Source organism: Salvelinus fontinalis, chromosome 32, assembly GCF_029448725.1.
Source record: "Salvelinus fontinalis isolate EN_2023a chromosome 32, ASM2944872v1, whole genome shotgun sequence".
In the NCBI taxonomy this organism is placed as follows: domain Eukaryota; kingdom Metazoa; phylum Chordata; class Actinopteri; order Salmoniformes; family Salmonidae; genus Salvelinus; species Salvelinus fontinalis.
In genome coordinates, this window is record NC_074696.1 from 27,673,661 (window position 1) to 27,687,791 (window position 14,131).

At 45.6% G+C, this 14,131-nt stretch overlaps 1 protein-coding gene across 4 annotated transcripts in view; it reads left to right on the forward strand.

Annotated features, from left to right (window-relative positions):
- LOC129831005 (PHD finger protein 14-like) overlaps positions 1–14,131 on the forward strand; it is a 141,835-nt gene that overhangs the window by 76,727 nt on the left and 50,977 nt on the right. For 3 of the 4 annotated variants that reach the window (XM_055893963.1, XM_055893962.1, XM_055893964.1), the window contains exons 17-18: positions 8,958–9,020; positions 9,242–9,366. In XM_055893963.1, coding sequence (XP_055749938.1) covers positions 8,958–9,020; positions 9,242–9,366 — 188 coding nt within the window. Of the gene's footprint in view, positions 1–8,957; positions 9,021–9,241; positions 9,367–10,810; positions 13,479–14,131 lie in introns of those variants that run through there. The other variant, XM_055893965.1, reaches the window with a different exon arrangement.

Here is a 14,131-nt window from a genome sequence, read left to right on the forward strand (position 1 = left end):
TGCTAGATGGTAGAACCACTGCCAGTTGGCTCCTTCACTTCAGCCCTCCCTACCTCCCTCCATTTCTCCCTTCCTCGCTCCCTTCCTCGAAGCCACTTCTCCTGCCTGCGGTGTGCGTGTGGGTGGGGACCAGAGTATGAGTTTGGTTAACTATTTGCTCTCTACTGGTTGACTCCATTTAAGGTAATCTATGAAAGGCCAGGGAAAGATCAACACAAATCCAATGCAGAATTCAGTGCAATGCAGACTAACATAAAACATTATTAAAATAAGATATAAGGTAAAATGTGGACACACACACGTACACACACAGCATACCTAATCAGCATACCTAATCAGGGTCTCTGCTCAGGTGAGGAAATATTAACTGAGGGCAGTTTGTACGACTCTGAGCTAAATCAATCTTTTAATTAAGTACATCATTGCATCTTTAGCAGCCATGAATCATTTCACAGCACCATGCAGGATTAGAGAAGTTAACGGAGCGGAGGACCCAGTGGTAACTAGATGTAGTAACTTAATTCTCATCATCATTCTCACTAGACTAATGTCATATGTTCATACAGGATGTTCCTGTGTAATCATGGAGGGGTGTTAGAGCAGGGCCATGCTTCATCACCACCCCATTACACACACTGTCACACAAGATTCTAGAAGAAGAAGCAATGATTACCAAACCCTTTGAAAATGCAGGATGGTTTTGGTCTGGAACGATTCGTTTTGGAGATATAGGCCTGAAAATGTGAGATATTGACGGTAGATTATATTACAAGAAGCAAAGACCAAGCTTCCTTGAAAATGCGGTATAGTGTGGGCCGGAACTGATGGTTCTGAGATGTAATGATTCAATGAGTGTTGAAAAGAGTATATGGCAAAAAACGAATGGAAAATAAAAGTGTCTATAAAATGTACATAGGTTCAGAACTTTTGTGAAACAGCCCAGTTAAAAATATATGACAAAATAGAAATGGTCTTCAGAGATAATTTTTTTTTTTACTTTGTAAAATACATTGTGTCCATCAAATGTATATATTATGTATCAGCTGGAAGTAGAAGCCTAAGTGGTATTGTCCATTAGTTTACTCCTCTTCGGGAAGGGGTGGTAGGGTTAGGGGAAAATAATAAAGGAAAATATATTTAAAGATATTTGTGTGTGTGTGTAATATATATACACTGCTCAAAAAAATAAAGGGAACACTTAAACAACGCAATGTAACTCCAAGTCAATCACACTTCTGTGAAATCAAACTGTCCACTTAGGAAGCAACACTGATTGACAATACATTTCACATGCTGTTGTGCAAATGGAATAGACAACAGGTGGAAATTATAGGCAATTAGCAAGACACCCCTAATAAAGGAATGGTTCTGCAGGTGGTGACCACAGACCACTTCTCAGTTCCTATGCTTCCTGGCTGATGTTTTAGTCACTTTTGAATGCTGGCGGTGCTTTCACTCTAGTGGTAGCATGAGACGGAGTCTACAACCCACACAAGTGGCTCAGGTAGTGCAGCTCATCCAGGATGGCACATCAATGCGAGCTGTGGCAAGAAGGTTTGCTGTGTCTGTCAGCGTAGTGTCCAGAGAATGGAGGCGCTACCAGGAGACAGGCCAGTACATCAGGAGATGTGGAGGAGGCCGTAGGAGGGCAACAACCCAGCAGCAGGACCGCTACCTCCGCCTTTGTGCAAGAAGGAGCAGGAGGAGCACTGCCAGAGCCCTGCAAAATGACCTCCAGCAGGCCACAAATGTGCATGTGTCTGCTCAAACGGTCAGAAATAGACTCCATGAGGGTGCTATGAGGGCCCGACTTCCACAGGTGGGGGTTGTGCTTACAGCCCAACACCGTGCAGGACGTTTGGCATTTGCCAGAGAACACCAAGATTGGCAAATTCGCCACTGGCGCCCTGTGCTCTTCACAGATGAAAGCAGGTTCACACTGAGCACATGTGACAGTCTGGAGACACCGTGGAGAACGTTCTGCTGCCTGCAACATCCTCCAGCATGACCGGTTTGGCGGTGGGTCAGTCATGGTGTGGGGTGGCATTTCTTTGGGGGGCCGCACAGCCCTCCATGGGCTCGCCAGAGGTAGCCTGACTGCCATTAGGTACCGAGATGAGATCCTCAGACCCCTTGTGAGACCATATGCTGGTGCGGTTGGCCCTGGGTTCCTCCTAATGCAAGACAATGCTAGACCTCATGTGGCTGGAGTGTGTCAGCAGTTCCTGCAAGAGGAAGGCATTGATGCTATGGACTGGCCTGCCCGTTCCCCAGACCTGAATCCAATTGAGCACATCTGGGACATCATGTCTCCCTCCATCCACCAACGCCACGTTGCACCACAGACTGTCCAGGAGTTGGCGGATGCTTTAGTCCAGGTCTGGGAGGAGATCCCTCAGGAGACCATCCGCCACCTCATCAGGAGCATGCCCAGGCGTAGGGAGGTCATACAGGCACATGGAGGCCACACACACTACTGAGCCTCATTTTAACTTGTTTTAAGGACATTACATCAAAGTTGGATCAGCCTGTAGTGTGGTTTTCCACTTTAATTTTGAGTGTGACTCCAAATCCAGACCTCCATGGGTTGATAAATTTGATTTCCATTGATAATTTTTGTATGACTTTGTTGTCAGCACATTCAACTATGTAAAGAAAAAAGTATTTAATAAGAATAGTTCATTCATTCAGATCTAGGATGTGTTATTTTAGTGTTTGGAGCAGTGTCTAAGGTGTGGACAAGGGTTTTTCTTTATGTTTAATATTTTCTACATTGTCGAATAATAGTGAAGACATCAACACTATGAAATAACACATGGAATCATGTAGTAACCAAAGAAGTGTTAAACAAATATAAAATATATTTAGATTTGACATTCTTCAAAGGAGCCACCCTTTGCATTGATGATTGCTTTGCACACTCTTGGCATTCTCTCAACCAGATTCATGAGGTAGTCACCTGGAATGCATTTCAATTAACAGGTGTGCCTTGTTAAAAGTTAATTTGTCGAATTTCTTTGCTCCTTAATGTGTTTGAGCCAATCAGTTGTGTTGTGACAAGTTAGGGGTGGTATACAGAAGATATCCCTATTTGGTAAAAGACCCGGTCCATATTATGGCAAGAACAGCTCAAATAAGACAAAGGTCAGTCAGTCTGGAAAATTTGAGGAACTTTGAATGTTTCTTCAAGTGCAATCGCAATCACCATCAAGCACTATGATGAAACTGGCTCTCGTGAGGACCGCCACAGGAAAGGAAGACCCAGAGTTACCTCTGTTGCAGAGGATAAGTTCATTAGAGTTACCAGCCTCAGAAATTGCAGCCCAAATAAATGTTTCACAGAGTTCAAGTAACAGACACATCTCAACATCAACTGATCAGAGGAGACTGTGTGAATCAGGCCATCATTGTCGAATTGCTGCAAAGAAACCACTACTAAAGGACACCAATAAGACGAAGAGACTTGCTTTTTATTTTTTATTTAACCTGTATTTAACTAGGAAAGTCAAGTTCTTGGGCCAAGAAACACAAGCAATGGACATTAGACCGGTGGAAATCTGTCCTTTGGTCTGATGAGTCCAAATTTGAGATTTTTTGTTCCAACCGCCGTGTCTTTGTGAGACGTAGAGTAGGTGAACAGATGATCTCCGCATGTGTGGTTCCCACTGTGAAGCATGGAGGAGGAGGTGTGATGATGTGGGGGTGCTTTGCTGGTGATTTATTTAGAATTCAAGGCACACTTAACCAGCATGGCTACCACAGCATTCTGCAGCGATACGCCATCCCATCTGGTTTGCACTTAGTTGGACTATAATTTGTTTTTCAACAGGACAATGACCCAACACACCGCCAGGCGGTGTAAGTGCTATTTGACCAAGAGAGTGATGGAGTGCTGCATCAGATGACCTGGACTCCACAATCCCCCGACCTCAACCCAACTGACATGGTTTGGGATGAGTTAGACCGCAGAGTGAAGGAAAAGTAGCCAACATGTGCTCAGCATATGTGGGAACTCCTTCAAGAATGTTGGAAAAGCATTCCAGGTGAAGCTGGTTGAGACAATGCCAAGAGTGTGCAAAGCTGTCATCAAGGCAAAGGGTGGTTGCTTTGAAGAATCTAAATACTTTTTTGGTTACTACATGATTCTATATTTGTTATTTCATAGTGTTGATGTCTTCACTTCTTTGCCATGCAAATGAAATGAATCCCAAAAAAAGCATGTCCACTGCATTTCAGCCCTGCCACAAAAGGACCAGCTGTCACGCTCGTCATAAGGAGTAGACCAAGATGCAGCGTGGTATGACTCGATAGGTTGAGGGTCCGGGTGGGCATCTACCGTCGGGGGCGGCTCCGGTGCGGGGCGAAGTAACCACTCCGCTCGTGGACACGTCATCAGGGGAACCGGACCGTGCCTCGTTGCCGGAAGAACCGGACCGTGGCTCGTCGCCGGAAGAACCGTACCGCGAATCATCGCCTGATGCTCCGTTCCGTGGATCGTCGCCGGGGGCTCCGGACCGCGGACCGTCGCTGGAGGCTCCGGATCGTGGATCGTCGCCAGGGGCTCCGTACCGGGAACCCTCGCAGGAGGCTCCGGAACGGGAACCCTCGCAGGAAGCTCTGGACTGTGGAGGTGCACTGGAGGCCTGATGCGTGGGACCGGTACAGGTGGCACCGGGCTGATGACACGCACCTCAGGATGAGTGCGGGGAGGAGGCACAGGACGTACTGGGCTGTGAAGGCACACTGGCGACACAGTGCGTAGAGCCGGCGCAGGATATCCTGGACCGAGGCGTACTGGAGACCAGGTGCGCTGAGCAGGCACAACCCGTCCTGGCTGGATGCTCACTTTCGCACGGCAAGTGCGAGGAGCTGGCACAGAACGCACCGGGCTGTGGATGCACACTGGAGACACATTGCGTATCTCTGCAAAACACGGTGCTTGACTGGTCCCACGCTCCTCACGGCGACTGTCTTGCTCCAGACACCAAAACATCCACTCTACCTCATCACTCCCCTCAACTATCTCACAATACTCCTCGCTCAGTCTATCCCAATATTCCTCTAAGCTCTCAGACTCGCCCCTCGGCTTCGCCGACCAACCCGTGTGCCCCCAGGGGGCTGCCTCTCGGGCTTTCGTCGTGGTCGTGAACTTCGGAGTCGCCGTTGATCCTCCTGCGTCTGTTTCCATGGAAGGCTTTCGTCTCCTGCCATTATCTCCTCCCAAGTCCAGGATGTCTTCTCCTCCTGGCCACGCTGCTTGGTCCGTTTGTGGTGGGATCTTCTGTCACGTTTGTCATAAGGAGTAGACCAAGATGCAGCGTGGTATGTTTCCATCCTGTATTATGGAATAGAAAACTTCAAAGAACAAAACAAACGAAACGTGACGCTATAATAATGCTCACAGGCAACTAAACATAGACAAGATCCCACAAAGCACAATGGGAAAATGGCTACCTAAATATGATCCCCAATCAGAGACAACGATAAACAACTGCCTCTGATTGGGAACCATACTAGGCCAACATAGAAATATAATTCACCTAGATAACCCACCCTTAAATCACACCCCGACCTAACCAACATAGAGAATAAAAGCTCTCTATGGTCAGGGCGTGACACCAGGTGACATCATGTCAGTGATTCTCTCGTTAGCACAGGTATGAGTGTTGATGAGGACAAGGCTGGAGATCACTCTGTCATGCTGATTGAGTTCGAATAACAGGCTAGAAGCTTCAAAAGGAGGGTGGTGCTTGGAATCATTGTTCTTCCTCTGTCAAACATGGTTACCTGCAAGGAAACACGTGCCGTCATCATTGCTTTGAACAAAAAGGGCTTCACAGGCAAGGATATTGCTGCCAGTAAGATTGCACCTAAATCAACCATTTATCAAATCATCAAGAACTTCAAGGAGAGTGGTTCAATTGTTGTGAAGAAGGCTTCAGGGCGCCCAAGAAAGTCCAGCAAGCTCCAGGACCGTCTCCTAAAATTGATTCAGCTGCGGGATCGGGCACCACCAGTGCAGAGCTTGCTCAGGAATGGCAGCAGGCAGGTGTGAGTGCATCTGCACGCACAGTGAGGCGAAGACTTTTGGAGGATGGCCTGGTGTCAAAAATGGCAGCAAAGAAGCCACTTCTCTCCAGGAAAAACATCAGGGACAGACTGATATTCTGCAAAAGGTACAGGGATTGGACTGCTGAGGACTGGGGTAAAGTCATTTTCTCTGATGAATCCCCTTTCCGATTGTTTGGGGCATCCGGAAAAAAGCTTGTACGGAGAAGACAAGGTGAGCGCTACCATCAGTCCTGTGTCATGCCAACAGTAAAGCATCCTGAGACCAGTCATGTGTGAGGTTGCTTCTCAGCCAAGGGAATGGGCTCACTCACAATTTTGCCTAAGAACACAGCCATGAATAAAGAATGGTACCAACACATCCTCCGAGAGCAACTTCTCTCAACCATCCAGGAACAGTTTGGTGACGAACAATGCCTTTTCCAGCATGATGGAGCACCTTGCCATAAGGCAAAAGTGATAACTAAGTGGCTCAGGGAACAAAACAACGATATTTTGGGACCATGGCCAGGAAACTCCCCAGACCTTAATCCCATTGAGAACTTGTGGTCAATCCTCAAGAGGCGGGTGGACAAACAAAACCCATAAAATCTGACATAAACCAAGCATTGGTTATGCAAGAATGGGCTGCCATCAGGTAGGATGTGGCCCAGAAGTTAATTGACAGCATGCCAGGGAGGATTGCAGAGGTCTTGAAAAAGAAGGGTCAACACTGCAAATATTGACTCTTTGCATCAACTTCATGTAATTGTCAATAAAAGCCTTTGACACTTATGAAATGCTTGTAATTATACTTCAGTATTCTAACAAAAAAAGATCTAAAGACACGGAAGCAGCAAACTTTGTGGAAATTAATATTTGTGTCATTCTCAAAACTTTTGGCCACGTGTGTGTGTGTGTGTGTGTGTGTGTATTCCCCCAAATAAATATATGGGGGATTGTAAATTATACAGACAAATGCATTGATGGAAGCTACAATCTATCTGTAGTATTAAAGCTGAACTCCCTCCCATGGGTATATAAGTGGAATATAACTGTCAGGCTCTGTGTAGAATGTCCTTCACATCTCCTCCATACTCTGTGACATTGAGGGCACATGTTGAGTTAGAAGGGCACTACCCTCCAGTAGGCAGTGTACTCAGTCAGCAGGCCCTGAACATGGGCCAGAAGAGGCTGAGCTGCACCACAGAGTGGCAATGGGCCATCTTACCTCTGTGGCCCTGCACACACACACACTCACACAGACATGCACGCAGTACACACACACACACTCCAACACTCATCCTCATGCAGGGGCCAGCGGGAGGTCGATTAGCCAGCCCTGATTAATTGAAACAGGGCTTTAACGCTGTGCCAGCACCGGGGTGCCCTGGTAAAAGCATAGAAAATGCAAAGCAGGGCCCTTTCAGGGGCTGCCATCGCACGCCTTGCATTTGAAGATAAATGCAGCATTGAAGCTCCTCGACTGGAGCGGACGCGGTGAGAGGAAATCAGAAAATGCCAGCTTAATCCCAGAGTACTTCCAGCAGCAGGGTCCTCAGCCAAGCGTACTTCTGGGCACGCCGCTTTATGCGAGCTAACAGAAAAACACATTAACCCAGACCTCCTCAACACAGCACAGCCGTCGATACTGCTGCTGCTCCACTCTACACCACCATCTCCCCTCTCCCTTCCCTCCCCCTTTCTCTCCCTTCCCTCCATCTCTCTGACATAACAGATACACGTCCAGAAGGAGAAGACATTTATGGTTGTTTTTTGTGTTCATTTTTGTAAATTTGAAAAGGAAGAACAGATTGTTTTTGTTGTCTGAGAGGGAGACAGACAGACAGACACTAGGGTGTTCTCTGACTCTTGCTAGGCAGCCAAGCAGTGAGTGGCCACAGAGGAGTGTTCCTCAGGCTCTCTCCTTCCAAGTGTGGAGGGGGTTGGTTATTGACAGTCTAAAAACAAAAGACTGGGGAAAATAAAAAATGGAAGAGGGCTGGAGAGTGTTTTTCTCCCCTCTATCTGATGACTATCTGTTATGTTCCTTCAGGGAGCTGAGACTGGGAGGGAGGATGGGGAGGAGGGAGGGGAGGCAGGGCTGGGGCAGTATATCGGAAGAGGATCAGGGTATGGTGGCTGTAGATAAGTGGGATCCATGAAGAGGTGGAGGGAGGGAGCAGCCATATCCGACAGCTTTCTCTCGCTCTCGCTTTCTCTCTCTGTCTATCCTGCCCCTTTCTCTCTCACTCTCTCTCTCGTGCAACTGACAGGCAGTGTTACTCTAGCTATGAATAGAACCTAGTCCACAGACAGCACTGTGTGGCTCTCTTGTCTTGTATGGCCAGAGGTAAAACAAAACACCAGCCTCACTGGGCATTAGAGGATTAAATACGTGACAAACAAACAAAAAATGTCTTTGGAAAGCAGTTTATGCTTTCTGTGGTATTGTTGCAAAAGGCAGAGACCACAGTGGATTTTCTTTCTTTGACAAACAGCTGAGGGAGCAGATGACGTCATAAACAAACTTCCACTGGCTCCTGAATCTTTTGGATAACAAGCAACCAATAAATAAAGTTAGATTTGTCTGATACTGCCAATACTTTGTGGAGCATATATCTAATTTAGTAAAATTATTATTTTGACAAATTGTCAGACAAAATACCAATAACTAATGATTTGCCTCAACAACTCAAAGTAGAGAAACATTGACATTTTCCCCAAGTGACCATGCTGTGACCTTGTGCCCTTGCATGGCTAGCTGACAAGCTTTCATGAGACTGACCAGAGCTCGGGTCAATTATCTCTCATCAATTCACACAGATCATTCAGTTAGCAGATAAATTACCACAAAATTATAGCTTAGTTAAGACTGACTGCAATGAAACACATTATGTATTCCACAGAGAACCAGAGGGCAGAAGAGGAAGAGGGTGTCCATCTGTGAAGAAGAGCGGTTTGAAGTGCAGGTATGTCACTGTACTACCTTGTTACTAAACATTCCTACATCTCCTAACCTCCCTGACACACTCACAACTAGTACATACACATCCCCTGTGTTACATACAATACTACTCTATTCACAGGGATATTTCTATATTCCTTAACATCTCTTCTACACCATTAACACACACACACACACACACACACACAGCATTGTCTGCTCTAATCAGCCTGTGTGTTTCCATAGGAACCTGCTCTACGTGAACGGCGTCAGCGTCAGTCTGTAATGCAGAAGAAGACCCCTAAAGCCGACGACACCAGGACTGACTGTACCTCCTGCAAAGGACCCGGGGACAACGAGAACCTCGTCAGGTGGGTCACAGTGTGTGTGAAGGGAGGGGAGGGGAAGTGTGTGGAGATTAGGAGAGAAGGCGGAAGGAGGTGTGTGTGTGTGTGAACACCCATGCTTGTGTGTGTATTCGCACCTGTGTGTGTGTGAGGAGCTGTATCCTCCTGAAGATTAAAGTTCAGTCTTCATTAGGCCTTGGCTGCCTTGCATAGGCTGAGCGAGGGGGGGCTGGTGAGCGGGGCTGAGGCCAGCAGCTCTATAGAACACCTCTTTTGAACTGCCAACTGCATTTACACACATCATCAAGATGTAATGAACAGCCTGATCTGCCCTTGTCTCCCATCAGAGGTTCAGCTGTCTCACGCTGCTTAAACAGGGCCGGAACTTTACTACATCCCTCAGTAGTGTGTGAATTAAAACAGTCCGCATTAACACACTGTAGACTGACTGATTTATCAAGAGTATTAATTTATGAATGTATAGACCACTGTAGTTGCCTTCCATATGACCTACAAACTGTGACTGTCATTAGCTAAGTTTGCAACAGATTTTCATGCAAATATTCTAAATTGTGCATTTTCCCACCAGAGATGTTTCCATCAGACTGTTTGTGGATAAAAGGCTGTGCGTGATGATGTAGTGCACATAAAAATAGCTTTTACCGTTAAATTCCCATGTAGCAAATGAAAAATGCAAGTTAAATGGGTTTCCATTGCAGTTACTGATGGTTTTGCAAGAAAAACTGTTGCATTATATAACAAATGTGCCCACTCTGGTCTTGTCACATGTGCTCTAGCCAACAGCTCACAGATACAGTGCGGGTAGGCTACCTACATGATGAGATTATTATGGATAAGAGCGATATTATTTGTATTAGTCAAACGGTAGCCAAGCATCCATCATGTCACCAGAATAAGACCCTCAGTATTTATTGGAAAGGAGCATGAAGTTCATAACTTATTTCATCTGTAGCCTAATAACCTGCATGCTTTCCCAAGTCGTAGTGGGAGGACCACACAACATATCATCGCGTGACTCCAAGTTTACTTATTTTATCAATATTTGCACATCAAGGCGTTCCCGCCGCCCTTTCTCGCATAATACATTTTGACACAATAAGATTCCACCATGTCGAAGAAACAAATCTAAACATCTGTCTCCATTTCTAAAGTTGTACCAGCATTTAATGTTTCCATCAGCCCGGTCGGGACTTTTTTCATGCGTAAGGTAATTCATCCGCATGATATGGTTGGATGGAAACGTGGTCATAGGCTAATTGTAACTGAAAGCGTATGATACATTCACTTTATTACTCCATAGGGTTCTTTCTGTGAGCTGTATTAGTTATCAGTGTTTGTAAGGTTAAGCTAATAATGTGTGGTTCTGTCAGTGTTTTATAGGTTAAGGAGGTCGGGGGCTGTGAGGTGTGCTGCCTGCCCTGACTCTTTCTATCTTTGCATTGCACAGGTTGTGAGAGCCGGGGCAGACACCTCTCCTCACCTCCCCACACCTAGACACTGCTGGACAGATGAGAGAGAGAAGCAGACCTTTGGCTTAGAGACAGAGAGGGACTTAATTACGTGGAAGAATGACAGCGGCGGTGTGGGATCAGATGGCCATCTTTGACGTTCACAACCATGGTCTTCTTCATGACCCAAATTGGACCACCTACTGGCCGTCCAATTAAAATTGAGGGAGAGAGGCAGAAATTGAAATTAACTTTGAGGAATTCTAAAATACTTGAGCAAATAAAATGTTGGGAGGTTCAGTATTACTGAACTGGTCATTCTTGAAGGAAATGACATGTTGGTATTACTGGACAGGCCCTTTGTGATCGTCATTGTCAACTCTAAGGGCCCTTCTATGGCCTAACTGGACTAAGGAGTGATTCCCCCCTCTCTCGCTCTCTCATCCATTCTATGATGGCACTTCACTCGTTTGACCTCCCTGAGCATCTTATCACCACAACCAATCAGTTGTATTGACTCCAGTCATTTGTGGTCCAATCACATGGTGTTTTCCTCAGTAAAGGCCTTTAATTGGAGATGCACTTGAACTTAGGCTTTCATAATCTTCTTCTAGTGTTGTCGTCGGGTAGAACTTTCTAGAGTAGAGGACTAGTAGACCTTGAAAAAGTAGTGGTTTTTAGTAGAATGATTGCCATTTCTGGCTTTTGAGAAGTAAGTTGCCGCTTAGGCCCAACAGCAGCCTAAGTTTTAACATAAAAATTATAGCAACATTTGTATGAATGGTTATTGTAACTTCTAATGTCAGTGTGTGAGTGTACAGTAGATGTCTAGGCATCTTAGTCTCCTTTCCTTCCTCTCATTAGTATTTTAAAGTGACAGTTTAACTGACACTTCTTTAAAAGCAGCCAAGCTCTGTGTATGTGTGTGCGCATCTCCCCAGTGCCCCATAGTGAGTGCTGACAACTGAGTAGCTGCCATGTGGTCCGTCTGTCTGTCAGGGTCCTTGACAGAAGTGTCACAGTTTGCCCTCACATGTCACTCCTCCGCTCACCCCCATCCCAGGACCCTCTATGTCACCCCTTTTCTCTTCCCCTCATCTGTCTGGGGACCCTATATGCATGCGACTGGGAGCTGCCAAACCTCACAATGCTTAGGTCCACTGGAAAATCTGCTGAGCAAATACATTTGATGGTTTTCCTATGGAGATTAGAGATCCCTGTACAGGATGACCTGGTGACTCCCCACGTCATGTCACTCCAATGAGCCCTCCTCATCTTCGTTCTCCCTCTTCCTCCTCATCCTCTTCTGCCTCCTCCTCTACAACAAATTTAGAAGACTGTCCATGAGATCCAGCTAACCTTACTCAAGCTAACCCTTCTCAAGCTAACCTTACTACAGCTAACCAGCTAACCTTACTCAAGCTAACCCTACTCCAGCTAACCTTACTACAGCTAACCAGCTAACCTTACTACAGCTAACCCTACCACAGCTAACCAGCAAAACTTACTACATCTAACCCTACTCCAGCTAACCCTACTCCAGCTAAACAGCTAACCCTACTCCAGCTAACCGTGCTACAGCTAACCCTCCTACAGCTAACCCTGCTACAGCTAACCCTGCTACAACTAAGCAGCCGACCTTACTACAGCTAACCCTACTACAGCTGACCAGCTAACCCTACTACAGCTAACCCTACTACAGCTAACCCTACTACAGCTAACCCTACTACAGCTAACCAGCTAGCCAGTTAACCCTACTACAGCTAAACATACAACAGCTAATCAGCTAACCCTACTACCACTAACCCTACTCCAGCTAGTACTACTACAGCTAACCCTACTCCAACTAATCAGCTAGCCAGTTAACCCTACTACAGCTAACCCTACTCCATTTAACCAGTTAACCCTACTACAGCTAACCCTACTCCAGCTAACCAGTTAACCCTACTAATCAGCTAACCCTACTACAGCTAACCCTACTACAGCTAACCCTACTGCAACTAATCAGCTAACCCTACTACAGCTAAACTTACTACAGCTAACCCTACTACAGCTAACCCTATTACTAATCCTTCTCCAGCCCTACCATGCATGGCTCTGTATCTAACCGTTAGGCCTAGGGCTAGGCTATGGCCAACTCTGTATCTAAGCCATTAGGGCTATAGTAGTCTACAGTAAATGTACTTTTAACCTGAGAATATGTCATGTGTTCCAACAGTTTAGAATGTGTAAAACAAACACCTTTTTAGCTGTGTTGTGTGATCGTTGTGTACAGTATTTAATGACAAGGCCAAGCTTTTTTGTGTATTTTATTTGTGCCTTCACACTTGATTTTATATCATAATATGCCTTTTGTTATTACTGTGTTATGAAGAAAATGAGTTAAGCTCACTATTGAGTAGGAACCTTAAGGACTCCTTGCTAAACATATTCATTGTTAATATATTTGTTTACACACATGCCTACATGTGATTAGTATTAGTTTACATACATTTCTATATGTGATTATTTATAATATGTTGTGGTATTACCACATTGGGTAAAAGTAACTGTGATATATAGAGAATATTGCTACTCTCATATGTGTGTATGTGAAGTATCCTGGCCTCCCGGCCCCTATAGCTCTCAGCATTAAAGCTTGAATAAACTCTTGACTTTTTCACCTTATCACCATAGTGATAAATGAGAGTTACACAGCTAATTACACTGAACCAAAATATTAACGCAATATGTAAAGTAATTGGTCCCATGTTTCCATGCGCACAAAAAGGTTATTTCTCTCCGATTTTTTTTGTTTACATCCCTGTTAGTGAGCATTTCTCCTTTGCCAAGATAATCCATCCACCTGACAGCTGTGGTATGTCAAGAAACTGATTAAACAGCATGATCATTACACAGGTGCAGCTTATGCTGAGGACAATAAAAGGCCACTCTAAAATGTGCAGTTTGTCACACAACAGAATGCCACAGATGTCTCAAGTTTTGAGGGAGTTTGCAATTGGCATGCTGACTGCAGGAATGTCCACCAGAGCAGTTGCCAGAGAGTTGAATGTTAATTTCTCTACCAAAAGCTGCCTCCAAGGTCGTTTTAGAGAATTTGACAGAACGTCCAACCAGTCTCACAACCGGAGACCACGTGTAACCACGCCAGCCCAGGTCCTCCTCTTCCGGCTTCTTCACCTATGGGATTGTCTGAGAACAGCCACCCGGACAGCTGATGAAACTGTGGGTTTGCACAACCAAATAATTTCTGCACAAACTGTCAGAAACCACCTCAAGGAAGCTCATCTGAGTGCGCGTTGTCCTCACCAGGATCTTGA